Raw genomic sequence first — 26,729 nt, 5'->3', positions numbered from 1 at the left:
CCAGAAGGAAAATGCTACTGCATCAGGATAAAAAAAAAAAACAAATCAGTTTAACTGTCCTATAAGTCCATTGTATCAATGCATAACAGAGGTTATCTACTGCTTCTCTGAATGATCACCTGCTCTGGCGTTGCTTTCTTCTGCTTAGTTTCTGTCGGGGTCTAGTAATTCTGCTTTGCATGAGCATCAGCTGTAAATGGATCATTCAGTCACTCCAAAAGTAAAGACTCAGCAAATTCACCTGGCCTCATGAGGCTGTTTCCTGTTGTGTCTCCCTAAAAGTTGCTTCTTTGGGGCTGTGTCCTTTCAGTTAAGCAGGCATGCCCATATCAGTGACTCATGCATGGAAAAAAAGGTATTGGGCACTTCAGAAAACAGTTGTAAGTCTTACTCTTCCACATTCTAAAATTAAAATTTTCAGGTGTAACAACAAAGTGTGCCCAGACATTTGGGATCTACTGTACTACCCCCATCTAAACAAACCACCAGTGTGCCTGCCCTACTCTTGTGGGGTTACTTTTCCTTTTGGAACCTGGGTAGAATTTTAAAATTTTTAGCTAGTTTTTATGGGTAGAGAGAATTGTTTTTACATCTGTAAGATCTTTATGTATTTTAAGACTCTGGTTTCATATAACGTAAAATGTAACTGGGTTGGCACGTAAGGAAAAAAACCTGCAAAAATTCAGAGTTGGGCAGTATCTTTTTAGGACTAAGCAAAACATCAACCCTCCTTGGATATTCTGCAGCTGAACACCAAACAACTCCAAATATTTCTCCCAATCCTCTGTCTTTCCGTGCTGTGCAATGATTATTTAAAACTCATCTACACAATACACACCCATTGAATGGCAGACGGGCTTGGGTCTGGATACTAGATGTCCCACTGAGGTTGGCATTGCTTGCTATTGATACGTAGGATGACTGCTGTAGCTAAAAATAAATAAATTCACAAAGTCAGAACACGAAGTCAGTACATGACATACCGTTTGCAGATTAGTACTTGCGCAAATAGCTGGCCAAACACTTTTTATTCCGTCATTAGGAGTCAGAAGAAGATGTTCACTACTATTTTTAGACTGGAGGGCTTTTGTCCTGGAAACTGGATTATAACCTCATGTTTAATGTGTACCTAATTTTCTAGTGCTAATGGAAGCCTCACACCTCTTATGATATACTGTTCTAAGAAGACCGTTGTAACTACCATTAAAAACCTGTCTAAAACATAAAAATAACAATAATGTATCATAGCACCACACTTTTTTGTGACAGGATTAAAAAATTCAGGAACCGTAACACTCCATTTGACTAAAAGTCTGTTGAGAATTAAATTAAAATATTACACCTGATTAGCAGTTTATGTTGTCAAAGCTCCTTCAATTTCTCATGCCTAAGTTTTATGGTCAGATAAAAAACAGCAGGAAAAAAACTTTATTTGGGAAATACATAGAGCGGTTTTTCCATTTAAAATCCCATTAGAATTCCTCCACAGCTGCACTATTATATAGCCCAAAGAGCCTGTCAAAGCAGCATACGATTTGCTTTGGATCTTTTTGTTGTTGCTGAGCTATTAGAGGATTTTCACACACCTGAAAGAGGACTGCTGGAACTCATTTTGTGGTATCAGCAGAAATTATCTATGGAAAACTAGGGATTATGGAAAACTAGGGACAAACTCCAAGTATCCTATTTTGATTCAGAATGCATGGTAGTGAAGCTGGAAAAGGGGCGGAGGGCGTGTCAGTTGACATAGCTTTTCCCCTGTACCTCTTCCAGTGACAAAACCATTAACATACTACATATTGGCCATAAGAAATCACCTTCTTGTGCAATCAACTCTCTGCTTTTCACCTCTCTCTCGACTTTAGGGACAGGAACCACCTGCAGACGAGCTTCTGCTAGGAGTGCGTTAGCTAGAAAAGCTGTTTGCAAGCTGAATAATCCCTCATGCCTGCTTCCTTTGGAGAAGCAGAGAAATTTTCAAAGATGAAGACAGCTGAGGTCCTACGTGTCCCCAACAACACCCTTTTGTTAACCATATGAATTTCTGTTGACCTTCATGGCCTTGAGGCATAGTGATGGTGGGTTAACACCTAAAATAAATTTCATCAGTTGCCCTTGCTTTTCCAACCGTTTTTAATAGGATCATTCTTGTTTTTAGATTCAGAATCCCACATTCTCATTTCCCCATAAAGGTATTTAAAGGGAAATTACTCTTGTCCTCTGTTATTAAAATTATTTTCCGCTTATCTCCATGCAGTCCACAATCTTCTATTATTTAGTTCTTAGAATGCACTTGAACCTTACACTCCAGAGAGAAGTCTGATTTTTCCAGCAAAGAAGATCTTCCATTTTCAGCTTTATTTGGGAACAGCTGGAACTCGACTTTATTTCAAAGCACTCTTCCAAGCTGGCTGGAATGAGATTGTGCATTTACAAAACCGGAGTATCATCATTTTGGCAACCATCTCTTCTCGGCTGTCATGATGGCTAACAATGGTCCTTCCTCTTTCCATCCATGTTGAAAGGCTCCTTCTTTCTTCCCTGCTTTGTATTTTAATTGCTGGTGGGGCAAGTTCTTCCTAATCTCTTTTTCTGGCAGAAGATACATCATCTGCTTGGGCTGTGCACCAAATGAATTCCACCTGACCATCTACTCCATGAATTAAGTCACACTGAAACTCTCGGTTCTTTCAGCTCTGCCAGACTACCTGGCTACAAGGCAGAGCGTGGGGGATGTTGCTGTTTTCCATGGGAGGGCTACTCTCAATGATTTGGACTGGTAAGCCTCTACGCAGCTGCTCTAAATGAAATTTTCTATCCCATGTTTTCCGAAGGAAGACAGCAGCAATCCACAGGTGTTTCTCAGTCTTGCCTGTCTAACACACATTCCAAGCATATGCAGCATCTTGTGCTAGTGCTACCATCAGTAAGTTTCATCAAGCTAGCAGTTCCTGAACTGTGCTAGGTTACACTAGTGTGATGAGAGAAGGGCTGAAGTGAAATGCAATCAAGTCCTTCAAGCAGGAAGGCCTTGTGCGGGACTGATCCCCCCCCCCCCCCGCCAACATATGGGCATCGACATCTTCCCATGTGGAAAGGTGTCCTGATACAGCTTGCAGCACAGCTGGCAGCCTGGGAAAATTCCAGGGGGGGGGGGAATATCCTGGGAGAGGGATTGTGTGTATCCACTTCAGTACAACCGTGTGTTTCCACAGTTAGCCCAAAAGTGGGAGGAAAAACCCCAACATATTGGGTATTAAAGTTTAGGAAACGATGGATTATGCCTACCTTATTTCTAGCATTTATTTTGTGTCCACGGACATTGGAAACTGGGAAATTCTCGTGGCCTTAACTCCCAAGTAGGTCATCTTTGTTAAAAGAATCTATACACTATAAAGCATCACACGCTCGTTAAATATTTTGGTCAATTTCATCTCCACATCAATGCCATACCTGTGTGACATACTGAGCCGGGAGAACTGCATAGCCTACATTCCCTGCACCAGGGGCTGGAGCCAGCACTGTGCCCGGGGGAAGGTTGGTGAGGTTTGGCTGGATCTGTGGCAGTGGTGTGGCAGGCATTATTAGCCTCTGCTGTGGCTGGCTTGTAGTAACTATCTGCGAAGTTGTGCTAATTGGTTTGGGCGCCACCTGCAAGGAAAGGAAATCACCATGATGCCTTCATTGCATATGAGACCTTATCCTTTGCAAACCAACAAGAGAAGTTGCTTTGGAAATTCCAACTGTGCAAAACCAGAAATTAAGTATTAAGTATGGAGGCGGACGCAAAACTCACTTGTTTGACTGCCTGCGTTGCTGGAACAATTGGGACAGACATCCTCACGGGGGTTGCATTCACCACCATTGGCTTAGCTGCTCAAAAGAAACAACATGAGACACAACATGCAACTTTCTGTGCAAATATGTTTACAGGATGCAGCTTCTCTGGTTGTTACTCTTGTATACTAAAGGTAGGGCCACTTTGGTTTTGTTGTTATTTTGTATGTATTGCCTGAACACCAGCTTCCAGGGTTAGGGTGGGATATTTCATTATCTATTTGCATGGCATTGTTACATGTTGAAATCATTTAATAGAAAAAAATGTTTAAAATTAGTTTTTTTCTGAATTTTGTATAGAACAACAACACACACCTCAAACTTTTGCTGTTTACCATTTACTTGATCAACTCCTAGACAAGTCATGGTGAAACAAAGCAACACAACACAAAAAAGACCACACATCTGCAACATCTCCTAAGATTAAACTTAGGGCAAACAAGCAATGTTTCCAACCTGACACTTTTCATGGTTAAGGAAAATATATCACCCCCTAAGTGGCAATTACAACTTTTAAAATAGTTTGCATTTGCACTGCTGGAAGCTGTTCGTTTAAAAAAAAAACTAATTACTGCAATGGAGGTGGGACTGAGAAGGGGAGGCTGCCTGATAAATGGGGACACCCAATCTTGGTCAAAGATCAACAATGAACATTCATGGCTAAACCGTTAGTCCAACAAGCATTAGGAAACCTTTCCTACTTGGGAGTGGGCATACAACCAGCACAAAGCAATGGTGCAGAACATGGAGTGTTAAAACAAATGCTTACTTAATGCCCTTTATATTTGTATTTCTGTTAAGCACTTTCAAAACTGTCATGAAAACATTCAACTACGGTGACTACTGACCTTGCTGAAGAGATGCTGTGCTGATGCTGGGATTCTGAGTGGCTGGCTGTGCTGAGCTGTTGGCTGTTGTGGCAGTTACAAGCCGGACATAATGGAATTTGCTTCCAGGTACCTGAATTTGTTGAACATTGGGTGCTGTTGCCAAGGGAATGATAGTCTTAAACTGAGATGTGCTCACTCCCCCCATAGTAAGGGTCTGTACTGCAGATTTCACAGCCTGTTGAAATAGTTGTAAAGTTATTTATGTGATGTCAATATATCAGCCTCTCTTTTATTGTTGGCAAAGAAGTAGTTTCTAGTGAGTCAGCATTATTCCCCCTTGTGCTTCATTTTAAAGCACAGATCAATAAACTCTTGAAATGCATTATAACTTTGTAATAATAATAATATCAGATACAGTAAGCATCTGTTTGTGACCAAATTTGCTTTAAGCTATTTCTCCTAGTAGCATATCATTTCAACTCATCATAAAAGCAAAAGTTCTATGGATAAACAGTTGACAGTGTCTGAAACTATGCAGAGCTGTGAGTTGGACTCCAATGGTGAGGCTTTCAGAACAAGAGCCAGAATGCTGCATACCTGAGTTGTATTGTTAGCTACAGCCTTTCCTGGGGAAGATGGTGTTGAATGCTGCACCGTGAGAATCTGCTGTCCCAGGGCTACGTTTAGAGGAACACCGACTGCTTTCTGGGGTGAGCTTGGAGGCTGCGAGGCGACAGACACCACTGTTAGCTGCTTAACAAATCAAAGATCTTAGGCTAAAACATTCTGTAATACAATTCCACACAATTACAGCTCATTCAGCTTCAAAATCAGGACAGAATACAAATGCACAAGACTTTTCATGCTGTTGGGGGTTATGAGCCGACCTATTTTGGACTACAACCACCATCTGCTTTCATTAAAAGAAGCAGAGGCAGTAAGTTTACAGGTTTTGTTGTTGTGGATCATTTGAAACGTGATTAAAATAAATCATAAAATTGTAGAGTTGGAAGCGACCATTAGGGTCATCTAGTCCAACCTCTTGCCATGCAGGAACCTGCTGCTCAATGTTGGGCTCGAACCTGCAACCCTGAGATGAAGAGCCTCATGCTCTACCGACTGAGCTGGCCCAGGTTGAAATAGGCAGCATGAAGCTCAGGTTCCTTGTTCTTCACTTGGAAGCTCAGGTACCATTTTGAGTAAATACAGATTAACAGAATTTAACTCACACTTTCCACATTTATGAACCACCACTTTTCAGTAAGTGAAAAATGTTCAAATGGAATATATCCTACTACTTCAGATCATTTTTAGAGCAACACCAAAATAATTGTAAACTTGAATAGACTTTTTACCTTGTTGGGGGACTTCAAGGGAGAAATGGCTATCTTATTTGGTGTCTGCTGTATAGCAGAACTTAAAGAAGTCCCAATGACACCGCTTTCTGAGATAGTCACCGTCTTTGGGGGTGTCCCTGGAGTGGTCTGCGAAAGAACTCGACCTGTAGGGAAAAAAGAGAACAGAAACAAACTGATGATTATAGCTGGTGTCATGGAAAGAAACAGCATGTTAATTCACTGTTCTACACTGTTGCAAAAGAAGTGCTGCCTTCATTTCATCCTTCTCCCCAGGTAGCAGAGTAGAAATGTCTCACATTTTCTGACAGTGTTTTCTTTTTTGTAATAAAATAGCTTAAGACCATCAAGAACAAAATGAAAACAGAAAAGGACAGACAAAATTGACTCCAACACGCTACCAAAAACCAAAACTTCCAGATCAAAAAATTAACAATTAGCCATTTTCCTCTCGTGTTAGCAACTTCCAGGTAAAGATGTACAGCTGATTCAATTCTCACCGCTTGTATCACTAACAAAAATAGAAACCTGTTATGAAGCAGGACAAAATGCAAAGGAAAAGATGACAACAGCTGGTTACAACTAATCATCTTGCGAGAAAAGTTCCACCAACCCCATTCAGTACCCCCCTCTTTTAGAACTTTCTGTCAGCAATAAATCATGAGTGGAAACCACAGGGGTGCATTTACACCCCGAGATGAGACTGTGTGCATTGCATTACTGCCTGGGCCACCTGTTTCCTTTCAGGCTTTAGCTTCAAGTTATTCCAGCTCTGACACACAGGAGAAGGAAAACAAGACATTTCTGTTGAAATGCCCCTTGAAGAAGCCTGGCTGCACAAGTATATTTTTCCTTTTCAAGTGCCTCACTCAGTCCCCACCTGCTGGGTGAGAAGGAAGCTTGATTTATCAGTGATTATTGGTAGTATGCCTGTTGTCTTTGTCTATAGAGTTTTCTTGGCAGGGATACTGGAGTGGCTTGCCAGTTCCTTCTCCAGGTGGATCATGTTTAGTCAAAACTCTCCACTATGACCTGTCCATCTTGGGTGGCCCTGCACGGCATAGCTCATTGTTTCTCTGAGTTATTCAAGCCCCTTCGCCACGACAAGGCAGTGGTCCATGATGGGACATGAAAAAAGCAGGGACATCACCTTGCCAACAAAGGTCCGTATAGTTAGCAAGCTATGGTTTTCCCAGTAGTGATGTATGGAAGTGAGAGCTGGACCATAAAGAAGGCTGATCGCCAAAGAATTGATGCTTTTGAATTATGGTGCTGGAGGAGACTCTTGAGAGTACCATGGACTGCAAAAAGATCAAATCTATCCACTCTTAAGGAAATCAGCCCTGAGTGTTCACTGGAAAGACAGATCCTGAAGCTGAGGCTCCAATACTTTGGCCAACTCATGAGAAGAGAAGACTCCCTGGAAAAGACCCTGATGTTGGGAAAGATGGAGGGCATAAGGAGAAGGGGACGACAGAGGACAAGATGGTTGGACAGTTTTCTCGAAGCTACCAACATGAGTCTGACCAAACTGTGGGAGGCAGTGGAAGACAGGAGTGCCTGGTGTGCTCTGGTCCATGGGGTCACGAAGAGTCGGACACGACTAAACAACTAAACGACAACAACACATTGGTAGTATGCTTATGGAACATAGTATACTGCAGAACTGTAAACCTCTCCTGGAGTTTAATATAAGTTTTCCAAAGTACCATCTATTAGCTTTTACAGCCTCCCATGGTCTTTTGTGGCCCCCAAAGACCAAGATTCTTCAACTGCAGGGTCATTAATTGGTAGACAGGGAGGAAATGTACCTTTTTCACTCTTTGATCTGTGGCGGGGTGGTCCAAGGACATTTAAAAAGTATAATCTGTGATAACTGACCTTGAGCAGGCTCATTGAAACTAACCAGTTACTGTTGAACCACAGTTACCAGTTGGGATAATATGGAAATGTTGAGAGTTTGCCATGGGCACCACCCTCTATGATTTGATATAGGTTTTAATCTGATTGTGGTTTGGGCGGCAGCAGGGTGTAGATTGTGCACTAAAAATTTCTTATCTGTTGTCAGCCAGCGCCACAGTAACACAGATCCAGGACTCATGTCCCCTATGAATTTTCATGACATAGGATGACAACAACTCAAAGCACGCATCAGTGGACACAGAGCTGACCTATTTTTTTGATGTAGAAATTATGAGGTTCCATAAAACTGTCTTAGATGCATGTTTTTGCACAATGGCAACGCCAGAAACCACTGTAAGTGTGTGTGTGTGTGTTTTTAACCGTTTTATCAATGGAAATAGGTGTGATTGATAATTTTATAGTGGTTGGAGGGAGGGGGGAACTTGTGAACCAATTATGCAGTTTCAAGAGGTTCCATTTACCTGGATCCTATGCGTGCACACATTCCTTTCTCTTCTCCCCTGCATCCCTCATCACCACATCCATTTTCTTTCTCCCGTCTCCCTGTCTGCTCCCCTTCCCCCTATATCTGCTATGCTTTCAGTCACCCCACAAATGTTCAGCAACTCAGGTTATGATCTGGGCCTTGAAAGAGGAAGTGCAAAAAGGCACCACTTTTCCATGTAACTCCTTCAGTTGTATGCACTTTTTAAGGGGGTGGGGGGAGAGATACCCATCCTTTCAACCTCATGATAAAGGGGGCAGTGAGTGGGAAGCTCAGAACACCCCTCAACCATTACACTTATACATACCAGGGAGGTATACTCACTGCTACTAAGCTGTCATCTGAACTACTTCCAGAACTAGGAAAGGAAACGCTTCAGATGCTTGGGTGATGGTTTGAACTTGTCTTATTTTGAAGCTGACCATGGATAGTTATATAAACCACCATTCCCAGCTTGAATGACATGGGAAGGCTCAGTGAACTTAAGCAAAAGTTTCCAAACTTTGCCTCTTGGCTGTATGGGAGAAGACAGAGCATGGCAAAAGGGGTAGCACAGCCTGGGACAAAAAGTAGCAGCAAACCATTATTTATCGTTGTTTTGAACATAGCCACAGACTTCCAGCATATGGCATGTTCCTAAAGTGGCATTTGATGGCAATTACTGGTAATTGTTTGCTATTTATTGGCAGGTTCTTCTTGAAAGCTGTGGGCCATTTTGAAACACAGAACAAGAAGCAACCAATGTCAGAATATTCTACATGAACTAAGAAAGCATACTTGTGATCTCTCCTCATGTTCTTAACTAGATTGAATCCCAATTTTGAGCTTTGGTGTAAATAAAGTACGTCCATTTAGCTAGCTCACAAGCTACCCAGAACTTCAGAAATGCATTGGATATAAAGGTAAATAGAAACAAATTAGTTGGAACATTTGCTTTCTTAATTGAAGAAGCATAGAAGACTTACTGATAGCCTTTAAGTGTTTATAAAGAATATCAAAACCAATTTTCTAATACTATGAGGGCAAATATAGTCTAAATTAAACCAAACCCTCTAACTGAATAGTTACTGATCTATTAGATAAGCAGACACCTTGAACAGCAGCCCACAATGTTGTTTCAAGTAGCTGGAGAAAAGAAATCCATGTTATTTTCAGAGAATGCTATTGTGCTGGATCACACTATTCTTTTAAACAAGCAGAATTAGCTATTCATTTTACATTCCTGCATTTTGACTGCAAGAGACTCATTACACTCTAAAACCACTGATAAAAGTACTGACTACAGTTTTGGCCTTGAGTTTTCAAAGGACACTGCAGTGAATACAAATGAAGCAGTGAATAGCCTGGGTTTGTACAAAACACTAAGCCATGGCTTGTTAAACTGTGGTTTATTAAACCACAGCTTAGCATTATGTGTGAAGCCTGCCAACCATTCAATTATGGCTTGTTTACTGCCAAAAATCACCCACTGTCTGAAGCCATGGTTTGTTGTTGGCTTATAGTTATTGATTTGTTTTAACTATGACTTGGCATTTCCAGAAGCTCACCACTTTTCCTTAAGTGTGGCTTGCCTGATCACCCCACCCCACCCCAGCCATTCATCAAGCTACAAAGGCAAGAGTAGCTGAAAAACAGAAAACTTTGGAGAAACAATCCAAGGTTTATTTGTCTGTGTGAGACATCTTGTGGTTTGTTAAACCACACAGTAGCATTACATGCAAACTAGGCCACTGTGTACAACTCCTGCTTAGTAACAACAGTGTTAAAATATAAAAATAACAAAGGCACTTTAATACTGGCTCTGTTGTTATGGAAAAATCAAAAGAAAGTGCTTGTTTACAGCACTATATGTTACAAGCTTTGTCATTAACAATGCAATCTTAGACACGTACTCAAAATTAAGTCTGAATTAGTTCAATGGAGCTTACTCCCGAGTGAGTTTTTTATTATTTATTTAAACGATTTATATACCACTTAACAACAACAGTCTCTAAGCAGTTTACAAAGATACAATACAAAATAAAATTAGTAAAAACTATAAAATCAAGCTACAAATAAAATACCTGCTGGATTAAAAAAAAAAAAGTCTTCAGTAGCAGCGAAAAGTTTAGTAGGGAAGGGGCTTATCTGACCTCAACTGGAAGGACGTTCCATAAAATTGGCCCTACAATACATATGCTTATTTAAGGGTATCAGGCAGCACTCTGTCATGTAAAGATGCATTCAACACACCCTGGATACAACTGATCAACCCCTCCCAAGTGGTTTTCACCAGCCAGGATGGGCAGGGCTTAAGAGAGCAAGAAGCCAGTCAGATCATTGCAAGCGTCCCTCCCACATTATCAGGCTGCATAAACTGAAATTAATCTGACTGGGGAGGCACTAGATTGGACACTTTCAATGGGAGTTACAACAATAGTTGTATCTAAGGCAACTGTGGAAGTGAATGGAGCTTACATAATTTCATCCTAAATGATAAATAAAGGACCAATAAAGCAAACAATGTATCACATGATGAAAGTTTTCTACACCACGTGTGCTTGGCTGTCTGTATTAATACAAATGTGATTTCCACCCCTGCCATACATTATAATACGTTTTAAAGAGGATGGAGGATGGATCAAGTGGTAAGATGACTGAATAGAAAAGGCATCTCCTCGATTAATGGAGTTTCATGGAAAGAAGTCTGAAGAAATTCCTCTCTGCATGGGTTACTGATCTTTAGTCTGAATTTGTATTCCAAATGTTTAAAAATGCATAAACATTAAAATATTAGCAGATACTGTGTGGTTTCCCTTTACATATTCAGTTGTATGTCTTTTTGGTAAGTGAAAAACTAGTCACATTTCTGTCATTTTGGTTCTCTGTGTGTTTGTGATGAGGGGGAAAGAGTAGTATTGTCCATTTCCATCGCTACTCTTGATTTATAAGGTGTAAAGTGCATATTTTAGTTTTCCACTTTTATAAAATTCCTAAAACCTTGTCCACTTTACCCTTTAAGACCGCCAGAGGACTTTGCAGCTTAAAAGTAGTACTCATCTTTTTAAAAACCCAGAAGTTTGAACAGTTTAAACCATCTTATTCCCCCCCCCCCAAAAAAGAGCCAGGAAGTAGTGATAAAACACGGCAGCAATCCATAGGGGGGTGAGCAGAAGAAACCTCTTGACTCCGTAGCAACAGAACTAGTCAGTAGCCAGGAGTGGAGTAACAGCAACCACAGAACGCTTCAGAGCAAGTCAGTTGCACATAACACTACATTTTTAATGCACATTTATGAAGCGTGCAAGCTTTTCCACATTTACTACATGGTTAAGTTGGTTGACACTATGCACACAAGCTGAACATTTGAGAGAGACATAAAATAACAATGCTGCTGTTAGATTTTGAAAGCGCCATTTTACATGACCCGTGTAATCTAAATTCTTTAGGACTCGGAACTTTGACACATTTTTCATCTTCCCTGAGAAGTTATGAGATGAAGAGCAGCAAGATTCAGTCTGTGGCTGGGACCCAAAGAGCCCTGTGCATGCTCATAAAGTGCTTCTGTGAACATGCAAGGGCAGAATTATCAGATTCCCCTGATAATCACTCCTAAATATCACTTTGGAGGATCCCCTGGCTTTTTTGAGGGAACTCAGAAGGCAGCGGTGTAAAAGAGAAAGGAGCCTAAAAACCCTTCATGAAAATCTGCCCAATTGGATCCCAGCCTGTATCTGACTCAATTCGCATTTCACCCCCTTAGGAATGGCACCACGCAAGAAGCCACAAATATATAACCTGCAATGACCGGTGACACTTGTGTTGTCTGTCCTGTAACAGCTTTGCTGTTGATTGGTTTTGTGAAGATCAGCTTAGTTATCACTGGGGCTGAGGTGGGTGTCCTGGTTTTTTTAGCAATCTGAAAAGCAAAAGAAGAATCATTCCCTCAGTTAGAGGAATTATTGTTTGTATGCAATAACAGCCAAAATCCACACATTCTCACCTTCTGCAGTGTCTTCACTCTCAATCTCCACTGCCCTCAAACAGACTAGCTTGGAAGCAGTCCCCCAAATGTTCCCTCCTGCTTCCACTCATCACCACCCCCAAGAAGTGTCCTCTGACTGGCTTTGTGCTGCTACACATCTATCTCTATAGCCAAGAACTCTATTTAAAAAAAAAATCAATCATCACCTCCCATTGCACTTTAACTCTTCTTTACATTTTGCTTGTCTTATTGATTCACTTTCCCCGTCTTACTCTGTTCCCCTTACGTGACTGCCAACAAAAGGGAATCATGAATGGGAGCAATTTTATCACAAAAGATAATGGGAAACAGTGTGCCTTCTTACCTGCACTGCTTTTAATTGCTGGGTCTGCAATACAGAGGATTGGGTGGTAGCATTTACCAACTGGCTCCCTGGAGTCAAGGCTGAAACACCAATGACAGGTTTCACCTCTGACCTTCCTCCAATAGTTACCACCTTGAACTGCTGCGCTGACAGCTTGGAGTCGCCTGCTTGCACCTGTGACGTGACCTTCTGCGACTGAGACAGCTGGTTGTGGGGTAATGTTAGGACAATGGGCTGCCCAGGTTTCCCCAGAGTCGTTACAATGAGCTTTTGCCCTTCTGGTTTTATAGTCTGGTTGCCAATTTTCAAGTCAGTTGCCTTGTTTAGAATTATCTGGTTGGCCGATATAGTGACAGGAGTCTGAGTACCAAGTTTCTGGAGGCCACTTTGAAAGGAAGGTTGCGCAGTCACACTAGTACCGGCTTTCGTAGTGGCAGCATTGGCTATGACGTGGCTTACACAATTGCTGGACACCATGACGGTCTCTGTGGTGATGGACGACGTGCCAGTAGTAACAGAATCCCTGCCTGAGCTTACGTTTGCCATTCCTTCCAGTTCCATCTCCATAGTGTCACCCACAATTACAGCCTGTATGTTCTCATCTTCCTCCAGCGTTGCGCCTGTGTCCATGATCTCTTCAGGTAGCAAGCTGTTCACTTCCGCCGACACCACCTCCATATTGCAAATGCAGACGACGGGCCAAAGGTGAGGCACTGCAGTGATATTTCAAAGAAAGGAAATTCGTTTCTCAGCTCCACAACAATGTGCAAGTTGCAGCATCAGACATATTATTGAGGGAGCCTACAAAATCGTGAAATGAACATCTACATGGTATTGGCTGTGGCTAACAAGCATGTTTAAGACAATTGTCTTTGCAACCTCCTTGAGTGGTTTTTCCTGGCTGGAATATGCCCTTAAATTGTTAATTGCCTCTTGCTTGCTTTTTCAACTTTAAAAATAAGTATCTTTGAGCAATTATGAAAAGCTATTGATGGGGGTTAAGGAGAGTACAAAACTCTGCATGTTCTCAACCAGGAGGGAAGCTTCTTAGGACATTTCTGACACTGGAACTGTCCATAGATTGGACATTTGACTTCTATAGTTATTCCATGAAATACTGAAATATAGAAAATCATGAGTTCTGTTCAGTTACCTGAATTTCTTTTAAATCCTGTTCCACATCAGACGACCTCCAGAAGCATTATAGTGTAGCACCATCTGTTAGGGCTGAAGATGATGGGAAGATTTCAGATGTTATAAGCAAGCTGCTCCTTATAAATCCAGTCCCAAACTGACAAAATTCTAATGTTTAAGTACTATTTCACGTCTCTCCACCTCTAGGCTTTTTCTCAAGCACCCTCTCATAACACATGTGGAAATACCTTTCATAAATGTTCAACCACCGCGCACATCAAAACTCTTTATCAAAACTGATTTTCAAGGTTACTGAAAACACACACACACACACACACACATTTTCAAGAACAGGTAAATGTTCCATGGAAAGAACACACCTCCAGAACTGCTGAGCGTAAAAACCACAATATCAACTATAATGAGATAATTGCACAGATATGCAAATTAAATTGACCATCCAAGGTACTTAACATCTTCAACAAGCTATTTAATAACAAACCAGGTTAAGAGTTTTTCAAGCAGCTAATAATGTTATTTTTGTATTGTTGAAAATGTCACAGGGAGAAAAGCTGAGAAAATAGCCTACTTCTTCAATAATTGGTAGGAAGAATACTAATGAAATTGTAAAACCTGCAAAATTCAGCTAATCTGAGATTCAGTGTGGAAAGGAGAGTTTACATGAAGTGACAGAATAAAAACACAGATTTAAAATATACACCCACTACAAATTAGTTAGCCAGAGAAGGAAAAAATAAAATTGAGAATCATGTTCCAAAATACACAATACCCAAGGCACACTGGTGGATGCACAGTCTTAAACCACAAAATGTTTACATTTACAGTGTAAAAAAATGCAATTTAGCAACAATTGACAGGAGCTGTGCCTATATAGACCATACATCTTCCCTGCCCTTTGCCTTATTCCATGAGCTGTTTTCTGTCATATGGGACTGCCCCTGTACCCTCTCACTAATTTATTCATTCTTTCAACTTTTTTATTCTCTGCCTTCCTACAGCACAGGGTGCTGAACAACTACAGTAATAAAAAAGCTATACATCTGTAAACATTCGTTAAAACCACTGAATCAAATCATGTACAATAAGGAGCAATAATAGTTTCCATATGACCAAAATATACTTTATGGTCACAATGTCTGGCCAAATAAATTTAATTTTTTTCTTTGTGCATAATACTAATGCTGGATGTCAGGATGGAGCAACAGCAGCACTTACTAACCTGAACAGGCCACAATGAGGGCATTTATATAAAATCTCCATGCATAATTAAAAGATTAGCACTTTAGAAGGTATTCAAATGAATTAATAACATGCTGGATGTTTTGTTCATTGATTACAAAGCTGCTTTATGGCTCGATTTGTATAATTTTATGACTAACAGCCAAAACAGAGTACAGAACAAGTACAGTGTATTCATGCATGTAACACAAAGGAGGGGGGAGGTGAATTTTCCATTGATTATACCCAAATGAGCTGAAAATTACAACAACTTGCAGGTTCAGGAGATGGTAGCGAGACTGAAATAAATGCTTTTATGAAGCAGTGTTAACTTTAATTCAGATAACTGAGGTTCTCTTGCAATGAACCCCCACCTACCTCTCCAAAAGAAGTTGCTTTTGTTTTATAAACTTGTGACATATCCAAGGTCCGCTCTAGCTCTGACTTTCAGATCCAGCTCTAGGATGACAGAACATACAAGAGTCTGAGATACAGTTTCATCATGTGCTTATTTCAGAATAGATGTCACAACTTCAGTAAATTCTTATATTCATGCAGGCAGGATGCCAGAGGACAGGATTAGAACTAATCTGAGGTCTACTAGCCACAGGAAACTTTTTAACCTCACCATTCACTTGCCGTGGGAATATAGCCAAATAAAGTAACACCAAGCAGTGATGACTCTCAGGCAGGCAAGTGCTTTTTAGAGCAACTGTGAATACTCTTCTGTGATTGACTTATTTTAGAAAATAAGCACATATTACTACCTTGACATGGAACAAGACAGGTAAGCACAAGAAATTTCACTATGGTCATACCAAAGGAAGTTATCAATATATTAGCATAAGCATTGTTTCTGCTAATCAAAGCAAATAAACAAGGTGGATTTCAAAAGGCATGCTCCAGTTTTTCCATTACCAAAAAAGAACACCTTCCTTTAAAAGTGAAGAGCCCATAGTTTCAGATAACTCATTAATCAGGTCTTTTTGACCCCCTGAAGACATTATAGTTCCAGTTTGACAAAGGCTTAGAATCATAGAATTGTTCAGTTGGAAGGGACCACGAGGATCATCTAGTCCCAACCATGAGGCTCAAACCCATAATCCTGAGATTAAGTCTCATGCTCTACTGATTGAGCTAAAAGTGCTGGTTTGGAACCAAGCATCCTAAGGAAGAGGGGTGTTGACCAATGAGAATTAATTAGCCCTTATTTCCTAAAGATTAACAGCAAAATTATTGTTTGTGGAATCTATGTAGTATACATATTGTCAGTTTTTTTCTATATAAAAAATGCAATTACCATAAAAATATAAGATATACTGATAAAGTAAAATCACTGACTACCTTAACCATTTGTCTGTGGGATGTGCAAATTCCAGTTGTGCAGGCAGGCTAAAAGTCTCATAAATGCTTACATTTTATCTTTCAACATAATCCCAAAATGATTAAGATTCCCTTGTACCCAGGAGAGCTGGTGCTGTACTATTTCAGCTTGGCACAGAGTTTGCCAGAGATAACAGCTGGTGGACCCTTAGGGCTCATAAAAGGGTATTTTAATTCAGCATGAAAGTCCTATACAAAAGCACTATTTATAACTGCCTAGGCAGAGGGAAACATACTGGTGTATTGAGCATGGTACCAAAGCAACCCTTATAGAAGTATGTCCTCGAATTCTAACATACTCCCTCAAAGGCAGAGCAAGAGCCCCTTCAAGAGCTGTATTTTGGTCAACAATTACACTACCCTATCTCTGATCAGGAAGTTTCCAGTTATTTCCCATGCCAACAGCAATATGAGAAGTGCAATCTGGGAGTACAATTCCTAAAATGAAAACCAAGTCTGGACCATTTCATAAGCAATAAAGATTTAAAAGAGTGAGACAATACTGAAGGTCACAGCCATTAGAAAGAAGGTTCACTAGAGAGGATAGAACAATTAAAAGCATAGATTTATCTTTGCAGCATATGCTTTACTTATTTACCTCAAAAATCTAGCCCACCCTTCACTAAAAGAACCCCAGAGCAGAATAAAATATAATAAACATAATGAAATCTCAATAAAATGTTACAACATCAACTAATTTTTAACTGCCACCAAAAATCCACAAGGGCCGGCATAAGTCATACATGAGATGGGAAGGCATTCTATAATCAGGCACCAATCAAGAAAGTCATCTTACATGTTGCCATGCAGCAAATTCACGTTAAACATGCCTCAGTTAAGAGGGAATACCCAGAAGGTTGTAACCAACAGGCAGGTGTATGTAGGAGCGGCTGTGTAGAGCTTTATATGACAGAACAAGCACCTTGAACTTGGTTCAGTGGCAAACCAGCAGCCAGTGCAGATCCTTCAGAACCAATGCGGTATGTTTTTTGCAGGCTCTCCTGATTAACAGCCTACATGCAATGCCTCCTAGTCTCATAAATATGGTGAAAAGACTGAGTGTCCTATGTGTTTTTTCCACGAAGCACAGTTAGCTTTAACTAAGGGCACATTCAGTTACCTTTGAGCCGCTTTTGTAGGTACAGGTCTGTATCTGAGTGGTGTTGTGGGTTTTTTAGGGTATGTATGTGTGTGTGTCAAGATGCTTTCCCCAGGAAAACCCACATTTTACCGCTGAATCAGAGGAAATGGTAATTGGGTTTTCTTAGGGTTGCTGCTTGCTCCAATTCAGTGGTAAAAAAGCAGGTTTTTTCTGGGGAAGGCTTCAAGACACACACAAAAAAGAACTACCAATATTCTTATGCTTACCTGCTTAAGACAGCTAGAGGGGCCAGCCAGATGGAGATGTCAGTCACCAACCTGGCATCCCGAGTTCGCCACGAGGTCGCAATTGGACCCACGCCAGTCACAAAATGTGCCTGACGCGTGGCTAATTTCAAAGGAAGCAGCTAGAGTAAGAAAAAGGGTTGTGGGAGTAATGCTATCAAAGATATATTTGCATTCATTCCATGGGGTGTACCTACAAAGATAAAATACGGGAACAGCAATACTCGTTTACGGGAAATGAGTATAAAGTCGGTGACAGGAATTTAGTGTGAAATGGCTATTTTGGCTAAAAATCTATTAATGGCTACCATTTTCCAGTAGTGTTCCGTATTGCGAACTATTTTTCGGAAGCCGAACATGCTCCATTTTGAGTGTTACGCTTCCAATTTGAGTGCCACACTTCAGTTTTGAGTGTTACGGTGAGGTCTGTCTGTTTTTGCTATTTATTTTGCGTTTTTGTTTTTGCGGCTCTTTTTTTGTTTTGTTTTTGTGACTGTGTGGAACCCAGTTCAGCTACTGATTGATTGAATGTGTAGCTGCAGTACCTTGTTTATTGCTTTCATTTTATGGATCAGTGGTCTCGTTAGATAGTAAAATTCATGTTCAATTGCTGTTTTAGTGGTTGTTTTTAAAAGTCCGGAACAGATTAATCCATTTTGCATTACTTTCTATGGGAAAGCGCTCCTTGGTTTTGGAACGCTTTGGTTTTGGAATGGACTTCCGGAACAGATTACATTTGAGAACCCAGGTACCACTGTAGGCACTTTCTCTAAACTTACACATAGCTGGCAGCAACCACCATGAGTGACATGGTAGTGGACTATGCCAAACCAAACAGACAAACAATGCTACTTGTAACAAATGAAAAGCTACCCTAAATTTTATTTTGGGCTGCTAAAAGTTTTGCACTTAAACAGCAAGGTTACTTTGTATATGACTTGCTCAATTTGTTGTGTACTGTACTGAAAACAGAATCAGAAATTAAGTCTGAATGCTGAAGCTTGTACATCCACTTACAAATTAAGATCTTAGTAAGCTTCACTGCTGCCAAACAATGGCTAGTGAAACGTTGTACTCACCGTATTGTATCATAAGAAATATAAATGCTTGCAATATCACAAGGTGTCCAGAAATGAAAGTTGGAAAATTATGAAAATACAAATTTCCAATCCTCTACAGCCGTCTTTCCCCACCAGAGGCTGTTCAGACATTTTGAAGTACAACTGCCATTAGCTCTAGCCAGCTTGTCCAATGGTCAGAGATTAGGCGAGTTGTAGTCCAAAGCAAATGGAGCATTCCAAATTGGAGGAGTCTGCTTTTGACATTTCAAAACCAAGAGAATAAACACAAATCGCAAGAGGAAAATGGATTACTTTTAAATAAAGTTGTTTATTTATTCAAATAATTTTAAGAGTTTAAATTATTTTTGCAAGAACCTCCAGTATTCAACCAATAAATTTAAAACCTTTGCACATCCTACAGATTCTGCATTGAATTCTATTTTATAGCTTATATGGTGATCTAAATCAAGAATTCTACAAGCTCCCACCCCCAATAAAATATAGGAAACTGTAACATATGAAGCATAAAAAGAATACAGCTGGAATATCCAGAATTCTAAAGATAACTCTTGATTTATTCCTTCCTAGTGTGAGCAGAAACAACTAACCATGATCCCTGACTTATGTTTGGACCAGGAATCTTTAGGGTTTTTTTTGTTCAAACACACCACTGGTAAGATAAGAGCAAACCTTGGTTTAACTTCATGATTTATTTGGAGGGGGGGAGCGGTGAGACAACAAATCCTGGTTTGGATGTAACTCTAAACCAGGGGTGGCTTGTTGCTCCTTCTTACACTAGAGAAGCAAAGGAGGTCCACCTGCACATTTAACTAATTATTTCCTGATACAAAGCTATCCCACGCTAACAGTTAACACAGTTTTAAAATTCGTATGGAATGTCTTTAATTAAAAATGATACTCTCACAAGATATAAACCCACCTAGACATAAGATAGTTGGTACATTTAATATATTAATCTCATATTTCAGAACCTATAGAGTTTAGAAGATACCATTTTAAATACTTATTTAACATACTTATGTTGCTTTTCAATCAACAAAAATGATCAGGAGGTCACTCACACAGAGAGAGTTTCATAGATAGGGGAGTGGAGAGAGGAATCACACATGCATATGTAGAACTTGAACGTGGACCTAGCCCTCAGAAAAAGGAGTCACGTTTATTGTGTACATTTTAGAGCTGTCACTGGGTAAATAACACTGACACCTGACTAATTCATAGTCAAGAGTTGTTGTTGTTCAGTCGTTCAGTCGTGTCCGACTCTTCGTGACCCCATGGACCAGAGCACGCCAGGCACGCCTATCCTTCACTGCCTCCCGCAGTTTGGCCAAACTCATGTTAGTAGCTTCGAGAATACTGTCCAACCATCTCATCCTCTGTCGTCCCCTTCTCCTTGTGCCCTCAATCTTTCCCAACATCAGGGTCTTTTCCAGGGAGTCTTCTCTTCTCATGAGGTGGCCAAAGTACTGGAGCCTCAGCTTCAGGATCTGTCCTTCTAGTGAGCACTCAGGGCCGATTTCCTTGAGAATGGATAGGTTTGATCTTCTTGCAGTCCATGGGACTCTCAAGAGTCTCCTCCAGCACCATAATTCAAAAGCATCAATTCTTCGGCGATCAGCCTTCTTGATGGTCCAGCTCTCACTTCCGTACATTACTACTGGAAAAACCATAGCTTTAACTATACGGACCTTTGTCGGCAAGGTGATGTCTTTGCTTTTTAAGATGCTGTCTAGGTTTGTCATTGCTTTTCTCCCAAGAAGCAGGCGTCTTCTAATTTCGTGACTGCTGTCACCATCTGCAGTGATCATGGAACCCAAGAAAGTGAAATCTCTCACTGCCTCCATTTCTTCCCCTTCTATTTGCCAAGAGGTGATGGGACCAGTGGCCATGATCTTAGTTTTTTTGATGTTGAGCTTCAGACCATATTTTGCGCTTTCCTCTTTCACCCTCATTAAAAGGTTCTTCAATTCCTCCTCACTTTCTGCCATCAAGGTTGTATCATCAGCATATCTGAGGTTGTTGATATTTTTTCCGGCAATCTTAATTCCGGTTTGGGATTCATCCAGCCCAGCCTTTCGCATGATGAATTCTGCATATAAGTTAAATAAGCAGGGGGACAATATACAGCCTTGTCGTACTCCTTTCCCAATTTTGAACCAATCAGTTATTCCATATCCAGTTCTAACTGTAGCTTCTTGTCCCACATACAGATTTCTCAGGAGATGGATGAGGTGATCAGGCACTCCCATTTCTTTAAGAACTTGCCATAGTTTGTTGTGGTCGACACAGTCAAATGCTTTTGCGTAGTCAATGAAGCAGAAGTAGATGTTTTTCTGGAACTCTCTAGCTTTCTCCATAATCCAGCGCATGTTTGCAATTTGGTCTCTGGTTCCTCTGCCCCTTCGAAATCCAGCTTGCACTTCTGGGAGTTCTCGGTCCACGTACTGCTTAAGCCTGCCTTGTAGAATTTTAAGCATAACCTTGCTAGCGTGTGAAATGAGTGCAATTGTGCGGTAGTTAGAGCATTCTTTGGCACTGCCCTTCTTTGGGATTGGGATGTAAACTGATCTTCTCCAATCCTCTGGCCACTGCTGAGTTTTCCAAACTTGTTGGCATATTGAGTGTAGCACCTTAACAGCATCATCTTTTAGGATTTTAAATAGTTCAGCTGGAATATCATCACTTCCACTGGCCTTGTTGTTAGCAAGGCTTTCTAAGGCCCATTTGACTTCACTCTCCAGGATGTCTGGCTCAAGGTCAGCAACCACACTACCTGGGGTGTATGAGACCTCTATATCTTTCTGATATAGTTCCTCTGTGTATTCTTGCCACCTCTTCTTGATGTCTTCTGCTTCTGTTAGGTCCTTTCCACTTTTGTCCTTAATTGTGGTAATCTTTGTACGAAATGTTCCTTTCATATCTCCAATTTTCTTGAACAGATCTCTGGTTTTTCCCATTCTGTTATTTTCCTCTATTTCTTTGCATTGTTCGTTTAGAAAGGCCCTCTTGTCTCTCCTTGCTATTCTTTGGAAATCTGCATTCAATTTCCTGTATCTTTCACTATCTCCCTCGCATTTTGCTTGCCTTCTCTCCCCCGCTATTTTTAAGGCCTCATTGGACAGCCACTTTGCTTTCTTGCATTTCTTTTTCATTGGGATGGTTTTTGTTGCTGCCTCCTGTATAATGTTACGAGCCTCCATCCACAGTTCTTCAGGCACTCTATCCACCAAATCTAAGTCCTTAAACCTGTTTTTCACTTCAACTGTGTATTCATAAGGAATTTGATTTAGATTGTATCTTACTGGCCCAGTGGTTTTTCCTACTTTCTTCAGTTTAAGCTGGAATTTTGCTATAAGAAGCTGATGATCAGAGCCACAGTCAGCTCCAGGTCTTGTTTTTGCTGAGTGTATAGAGCTTCTCCATCTTTGGCTGCAGAGAATATAATCAATCTGATTTCGATGTTGCCCATCTGGTGATGTCCATGTGTAGAGTCGTCTCTTGTGTTGTTGGAAAAGAGTGTTTGTGATGACCAGCTTGTTCTCTTGACAGAACTCTATTAGCCTTTGCCCTGCTTCATTTTGAGCTCCAAGGCCAAACTTGCCAGTTGTTCCTTTTATCTCTTGACTCCCTACTTTAGCATTCCAATCCCCTATAATGAGAAGAACATCCTTCTTTGGTGTCATTTCTATAAGGTGTTGTAAGTCTTCATAGAATTGGTCAATTTCAGTTTCTTCAGCACTGGAAGTTGGTGCATAAACTTGGATTACTGTGATGTTAAAAGGACTGCCTTGGATTCGTATCGAGATCAATCTATCATTTTTGAAATTGCATCCCAGTACAGCTTTCGCCACTCTTTTGTTGACTATGAGAGCCACTCCATTTCTTTTACGGGATTCCTGCCCGCAGTAGTAGATATGATAGTCATCTGAACTGAATTCGCCCATTCCCGTCCATTTTAGTTCACTGATGCCTAGGATGTCAATGTTTATTCTTGCCATCTCATTTTTGACCACATCCAGCTTACCAAGGTTCATGGTTCTTACATTCCAGGTTCCTATGCAATACTTTTCTTTACAGCATTGGACTTTCCTTTCGCTTCCAGGCATATCCGCAACCAAGCGTCCTTTCGGCTTTGGCCCAACCGCTTCATCAGCTCTGGATCTACTTGTACTTGTCCTCCACTCTTCCCCAGTAGCATGTTGGACGCCTTCCGACCTGAGGGGCTCATCTTCCAGCGTCATAACTTTTATATGCCTGTTGTCTTTGTCCATGGAGTTTTCTTGGCAGGGATACTGGAGTGGGTTGCCAGTTCCTCCTCCAGGTGGATCACGTTTGGTCCAAACTCTCCACTATGACCTGTCCATCTTGGGTGGCCCTGCACGGCATAGCTCATAGATCACTGCCTTGTCGTGGCGAAGGGGCTTGAATTACTCAGGGAAGCTATGAGCTATGCCGTGCAGGGCCACCCAAGATAGTCAAGAGTAGGCCCACTGAAATCAAGGCACTTAATCATTACTTAGTCCACTGATTTCAGTGGGTGTACTCAGTGTATGACCTAGTCAGATACCACCCAGTGTAATTAAACAAAAACCTATTTTCAGACTAAATAAAAATATAAAAAAATTCCTTCCAGTAGCACCTTACAGACCAACTAAGTTTGTTCTTGGTATGAGCTTTCGTGTGCATTAGTGTTCCTTAACACTAATTATCATTTGCCTTATTTTGCTAGAAATCCCAGCTACCCTAACATAATCAGTTTACACATCTAGACTGCACTTACAAAATATATTGCTTTACACCTTTTCATATAAAATTTGGAATTAAAACCAAAACCAAACATACATTTCCCGTCTGAATCATTTACTGCTGCATTGACCTTTTCCACCTTTCAAAGGTTAAGGGGGATACATTTTTTAATTCCCAGCTTTAATTATCTAACAAGCTGCGAAGTTATTTTCTGCCCACTGCAACACTCCGTGTTAATTATATAAATATATTTGAAAGTGACTACTAAAACACACCTATGATGTATGTGACTACACTCCTCTGAAAGCAAGTAGCTCATTTTAAAAATCATTAGTGTCCCACAAGCAGCTTAGCATACTAACGTTCTTCACTGCACTCCTAAGAAGAGTAGGCACAATCAATCCAGTAATTTGTTCTGCAGAGATTTCTCCTTGACTACCATATGAACATCACTTGCACTACCCGAACTCTCAAGCAATGCACATCAGACAGAAACAGTACAAACGAGACCTTGAAAGGAGAGTTAGGCCTCAGCAGCTCCAAATACTCCCTTCTTTTCCAGCCAGGTTAACTATTTATGTTACATTTGAAAACACCTGAATTTCCTTTACAGCAAGCCACCCTACCCAGCGTTGCAGGCTCCCCTTAACCCCCAATCTCCTGCCCAGGCCTTGCTTGGTGCGTCTCTCACCCCTCTCCAGGGCGCAGCCACCGACTCCTTCCAGGAGGGTTAAGTTCCAGCCCGAGGGGAGGAGGGAGCTTCCCCCAGAAGTGTCTGAATAGCTGCAAAGCGGCTGCCCGGGAGTTGGGACGAAAAGACGAGGTGAGGGAGGCTTCTGGCAGCAGCGAGCAGAGGAGTAGGGGGGAACCTCTCAAGACTGTTTAGGTGCTGTCGCTGGTATGTCAGGGGCCGGGATAGTATTTCGAAAGATCCGCCATTTTCACTTCGTCATCACCATCACAGCCCAGCTCAGCAACAACCTCAGACTCCTCCCTCCGCCCCCGATCCCTTTGCTGAGCCACTCCCACCGGAGGGGAGGGGAAGCCCGGCCCCTACAGTCACTGCTCCCCGCCGAGAAAAGGAGGAACGACGCGGGCGCTGATCTACAAGAAACGCGCTCTGCGCTCTCCGGACTTGGCAAACGCGCGCAGAGAGAGGGGGGGGGGTTGCGCCCCTTCTCCAGGAAACGAGGGCGAATTCAGAAGGGAAGCCGGGCTAACAATCTGCACTTATAAATTCTACGGCACCTTAAAAGCCTGACCGTGCAATCCTATACCGTACTCAGAAGTAAATTCCGCCGAGTTCAGTGGGGCTTAATCCCAGGTAAATGGGTATAGGATTGCAGACCAAATGGTATATTAGTCGATTAAGAATCGAGAGAGATAAAAGGTGGCATGTGCGGACAGGATGAATAAGAAGTAACTGTGCATCTGGTGTATATATATATATTTCATCAACAAAAGGTCTCTCATCCTTTTATTACCGACCTCTAAAAAGTAAATACCAGTGTATTATGACTATGAACAATTCACATTAACATTGACACAGGAAGGCTTTTTTAAGGGGGAAAGCTTCCAGCTATTCTCCTAGTCCTAGTAAAACAAAAAGAAAACTTTGCCCATCTCATGGAAATCAGCATGAAAATGCTTTAATACACTATTCTAGACAAAACTGATCGAGAAAAACGTTTTCCCATTTATGCTTGCTTTTTCCCTTAAAAAAGAGCAAACAAACCCAAACTCACTCACATAAAAGAAAATCACATTGAACATGGCAATATGCTTCCAAGAGTGTGTGAGAAGTGGAACTACACTGAGATTCCCACTTAAAAGAGTGTTCATTCCATACATTCTACACAACACAATTTATAACCATGGTATCCCCTCAACTGCCAAGATACAAGTGACTGTTAATGACAGATCAGATCTTACACTACTTAAGAACTAACTCCATTATTCATGTCTCAGTTTTGACTCACTGTTCAGGTCATTGGCAAAACTCTCAAGCGTGGCACTCAAACCAATTCAGCATAGCAAATAGTTAAAAAATAAATTTCCATATCAAGAACTGTAATGTCTTTTCAGTTAATTTAGGCTTTATTGGGTGTCAGGAACTATTCTCAACAATTCATTGGTAAAATCTGCAATGCCTCTTGTAATTAAATAAAAAATATGCTAGTGGTGAAATTATGCATTTATGTAGGTATTTGATGTTGTATAGTTGTTGAACCATACTGGGAAACGTGAATAGAGCAATACATCATGCCACTATGAGATCCATTTTCCACATAAAAATGATATATTTATCAAAGTACTTCTGCAAGTCATCCCCATGAGGCAAACAACTATTTCAAAGTTTCCACAAAAATATCTTGGCAAACTTGTCCATGCACTGTGAACTGGAAAGCAGTAAATTTTCTGCATATTCTAGGCATCAATTATCTGGTACACTTGCACAAATTTAGCTGTTTTAAACTAGATTCTGGAATCTGATTGCAGAAACACTATGAAGGTCAACAGTTTTGTTGCATTTTCTTAATTGGGTTCTACAGCAGAGTCAATGAGAGCTTTGGTTTACACTGTGGCCAAACCAGATGCCTGTGGAAAACCAGCAAGCCTTGGTCACCCTGATCAATGACTTTTGTTGGAAGAGGCATAGTGGAAGTGCAACTCTCTTGGTTCTATTTGACGTCTCAGTGGTTTTTGATGCCATGGATCATGGCATGAATTTGGAGTTGGGGATACTGTTTTATAGTGGCTCCACTCCTAACTCTGAGGAGTTTCAGCAGAGAATAGCATTGGGCAACTACAGGATTTGTCCTGCAGGGTCCTGCAAGGTTAAATAAGAAATTTAAGGTGAGCCTGCTGGATCAGGCCAATTGTCCATCCTGTTCTCACAGTGGCTAACCAGTGGCGGAGAGCAGGCAGGGGTGGTGCTGGCACACATCCTGGAGGTGTGGTGCGCTGCCCACAGGGGCATGGTGCGCATCCTGGGGGCATGG

General features: G+C 41.1%; 1 protein-coding gene across 5 annotated transcripts in view; it reads right to left on the bottom strand.

The window, feature by feature from the left end:
- Positions 1 to 24,748, bottom strand: part of LIN54 (lin-54 DREAM MuvB core complex component) — a 31,297-nt gene extending 6,549 nt beyond the window's left edge. Inside the window, exons 1-11 of one of the 5 annotated variants that reach the window (XM_033160749.1) lie at positions 24,419 to 24,748; positions 15,509 to 15,589; positions 13,911 to 13,984; positions 12,758 to 13,470; positions 12,207 to 12,327; positions 6,023 to 6,168; positions 5,265 to 5,390; positions 4,686 to 4,902; positions 3,797 to 3,873; positions 3,454 to 3,651; positions 839 to 930 (exon numbers count right to left, since the gene is read on the bottom strand). In XM_033160749.1, coding sequence (XP_033016640.1) covers positions 839 to 930; positions 3,454 to 3,651; positions 3,797 to 3,873; positions 4,686 to 4,902; positions 5,265 to 5,390; positions 6,023 to 6,168; positions 12,207 to 12,327; positions 12,758 to 13,435 — 1,655 coding nt within the window. In that variant the 5' untranslated portion in view covers positions 13,436 to 13,470; positions 13,911 to 13,984; positions 15,509 to 15,589; positions 24,419 to 24,748. Of the gene's footprint in view, positions 1 to 838; positions 931 to 3,453; positions 3,652 to 3,796; positions 3,874 to 4,685; positions 4,903 to 5,264; positions 5,391 to 6,022; positions 6,169 to 12,206; positions 12,328 to 12,757; positions 13,471 to 13,910; positions 13,985 to 15,508; positions 15,590 to 16,474; positions 16,494 to 24,353; positions 24,375 to 24,418 lie in introns of those variants that run through there. The other 4 variants (XM_033160750.1, XM_033160751.1, XM_033160752.1 and 1 more) reach the window with 4 other exon arrangements.
- Positions 24,749 to 26,729: the final 1,981 nt, after the last annotated feature.

The sequence above is a fragment of the Lacerta agilis genome, chromosome 9, assembly GCF_009819535.1.
Source record: "Lacerta agilis isolate rLacAgi1 chromosome 9, rLacAgi1.pri, whole genome shotgun sequence".
NCBI classification, from domain to species: domain Eukaryota; kingdom Metazoa; phylum Chordata; class Lepidosauria; order Squamata; family Lacertidae; genus Lacerta; species Lacerta agilis.
The sequence above is the reverse complement of the archived record's forward strand: the minus strand, read 5'-3'. Positions and strand labels throughout refer to the sequence as shown.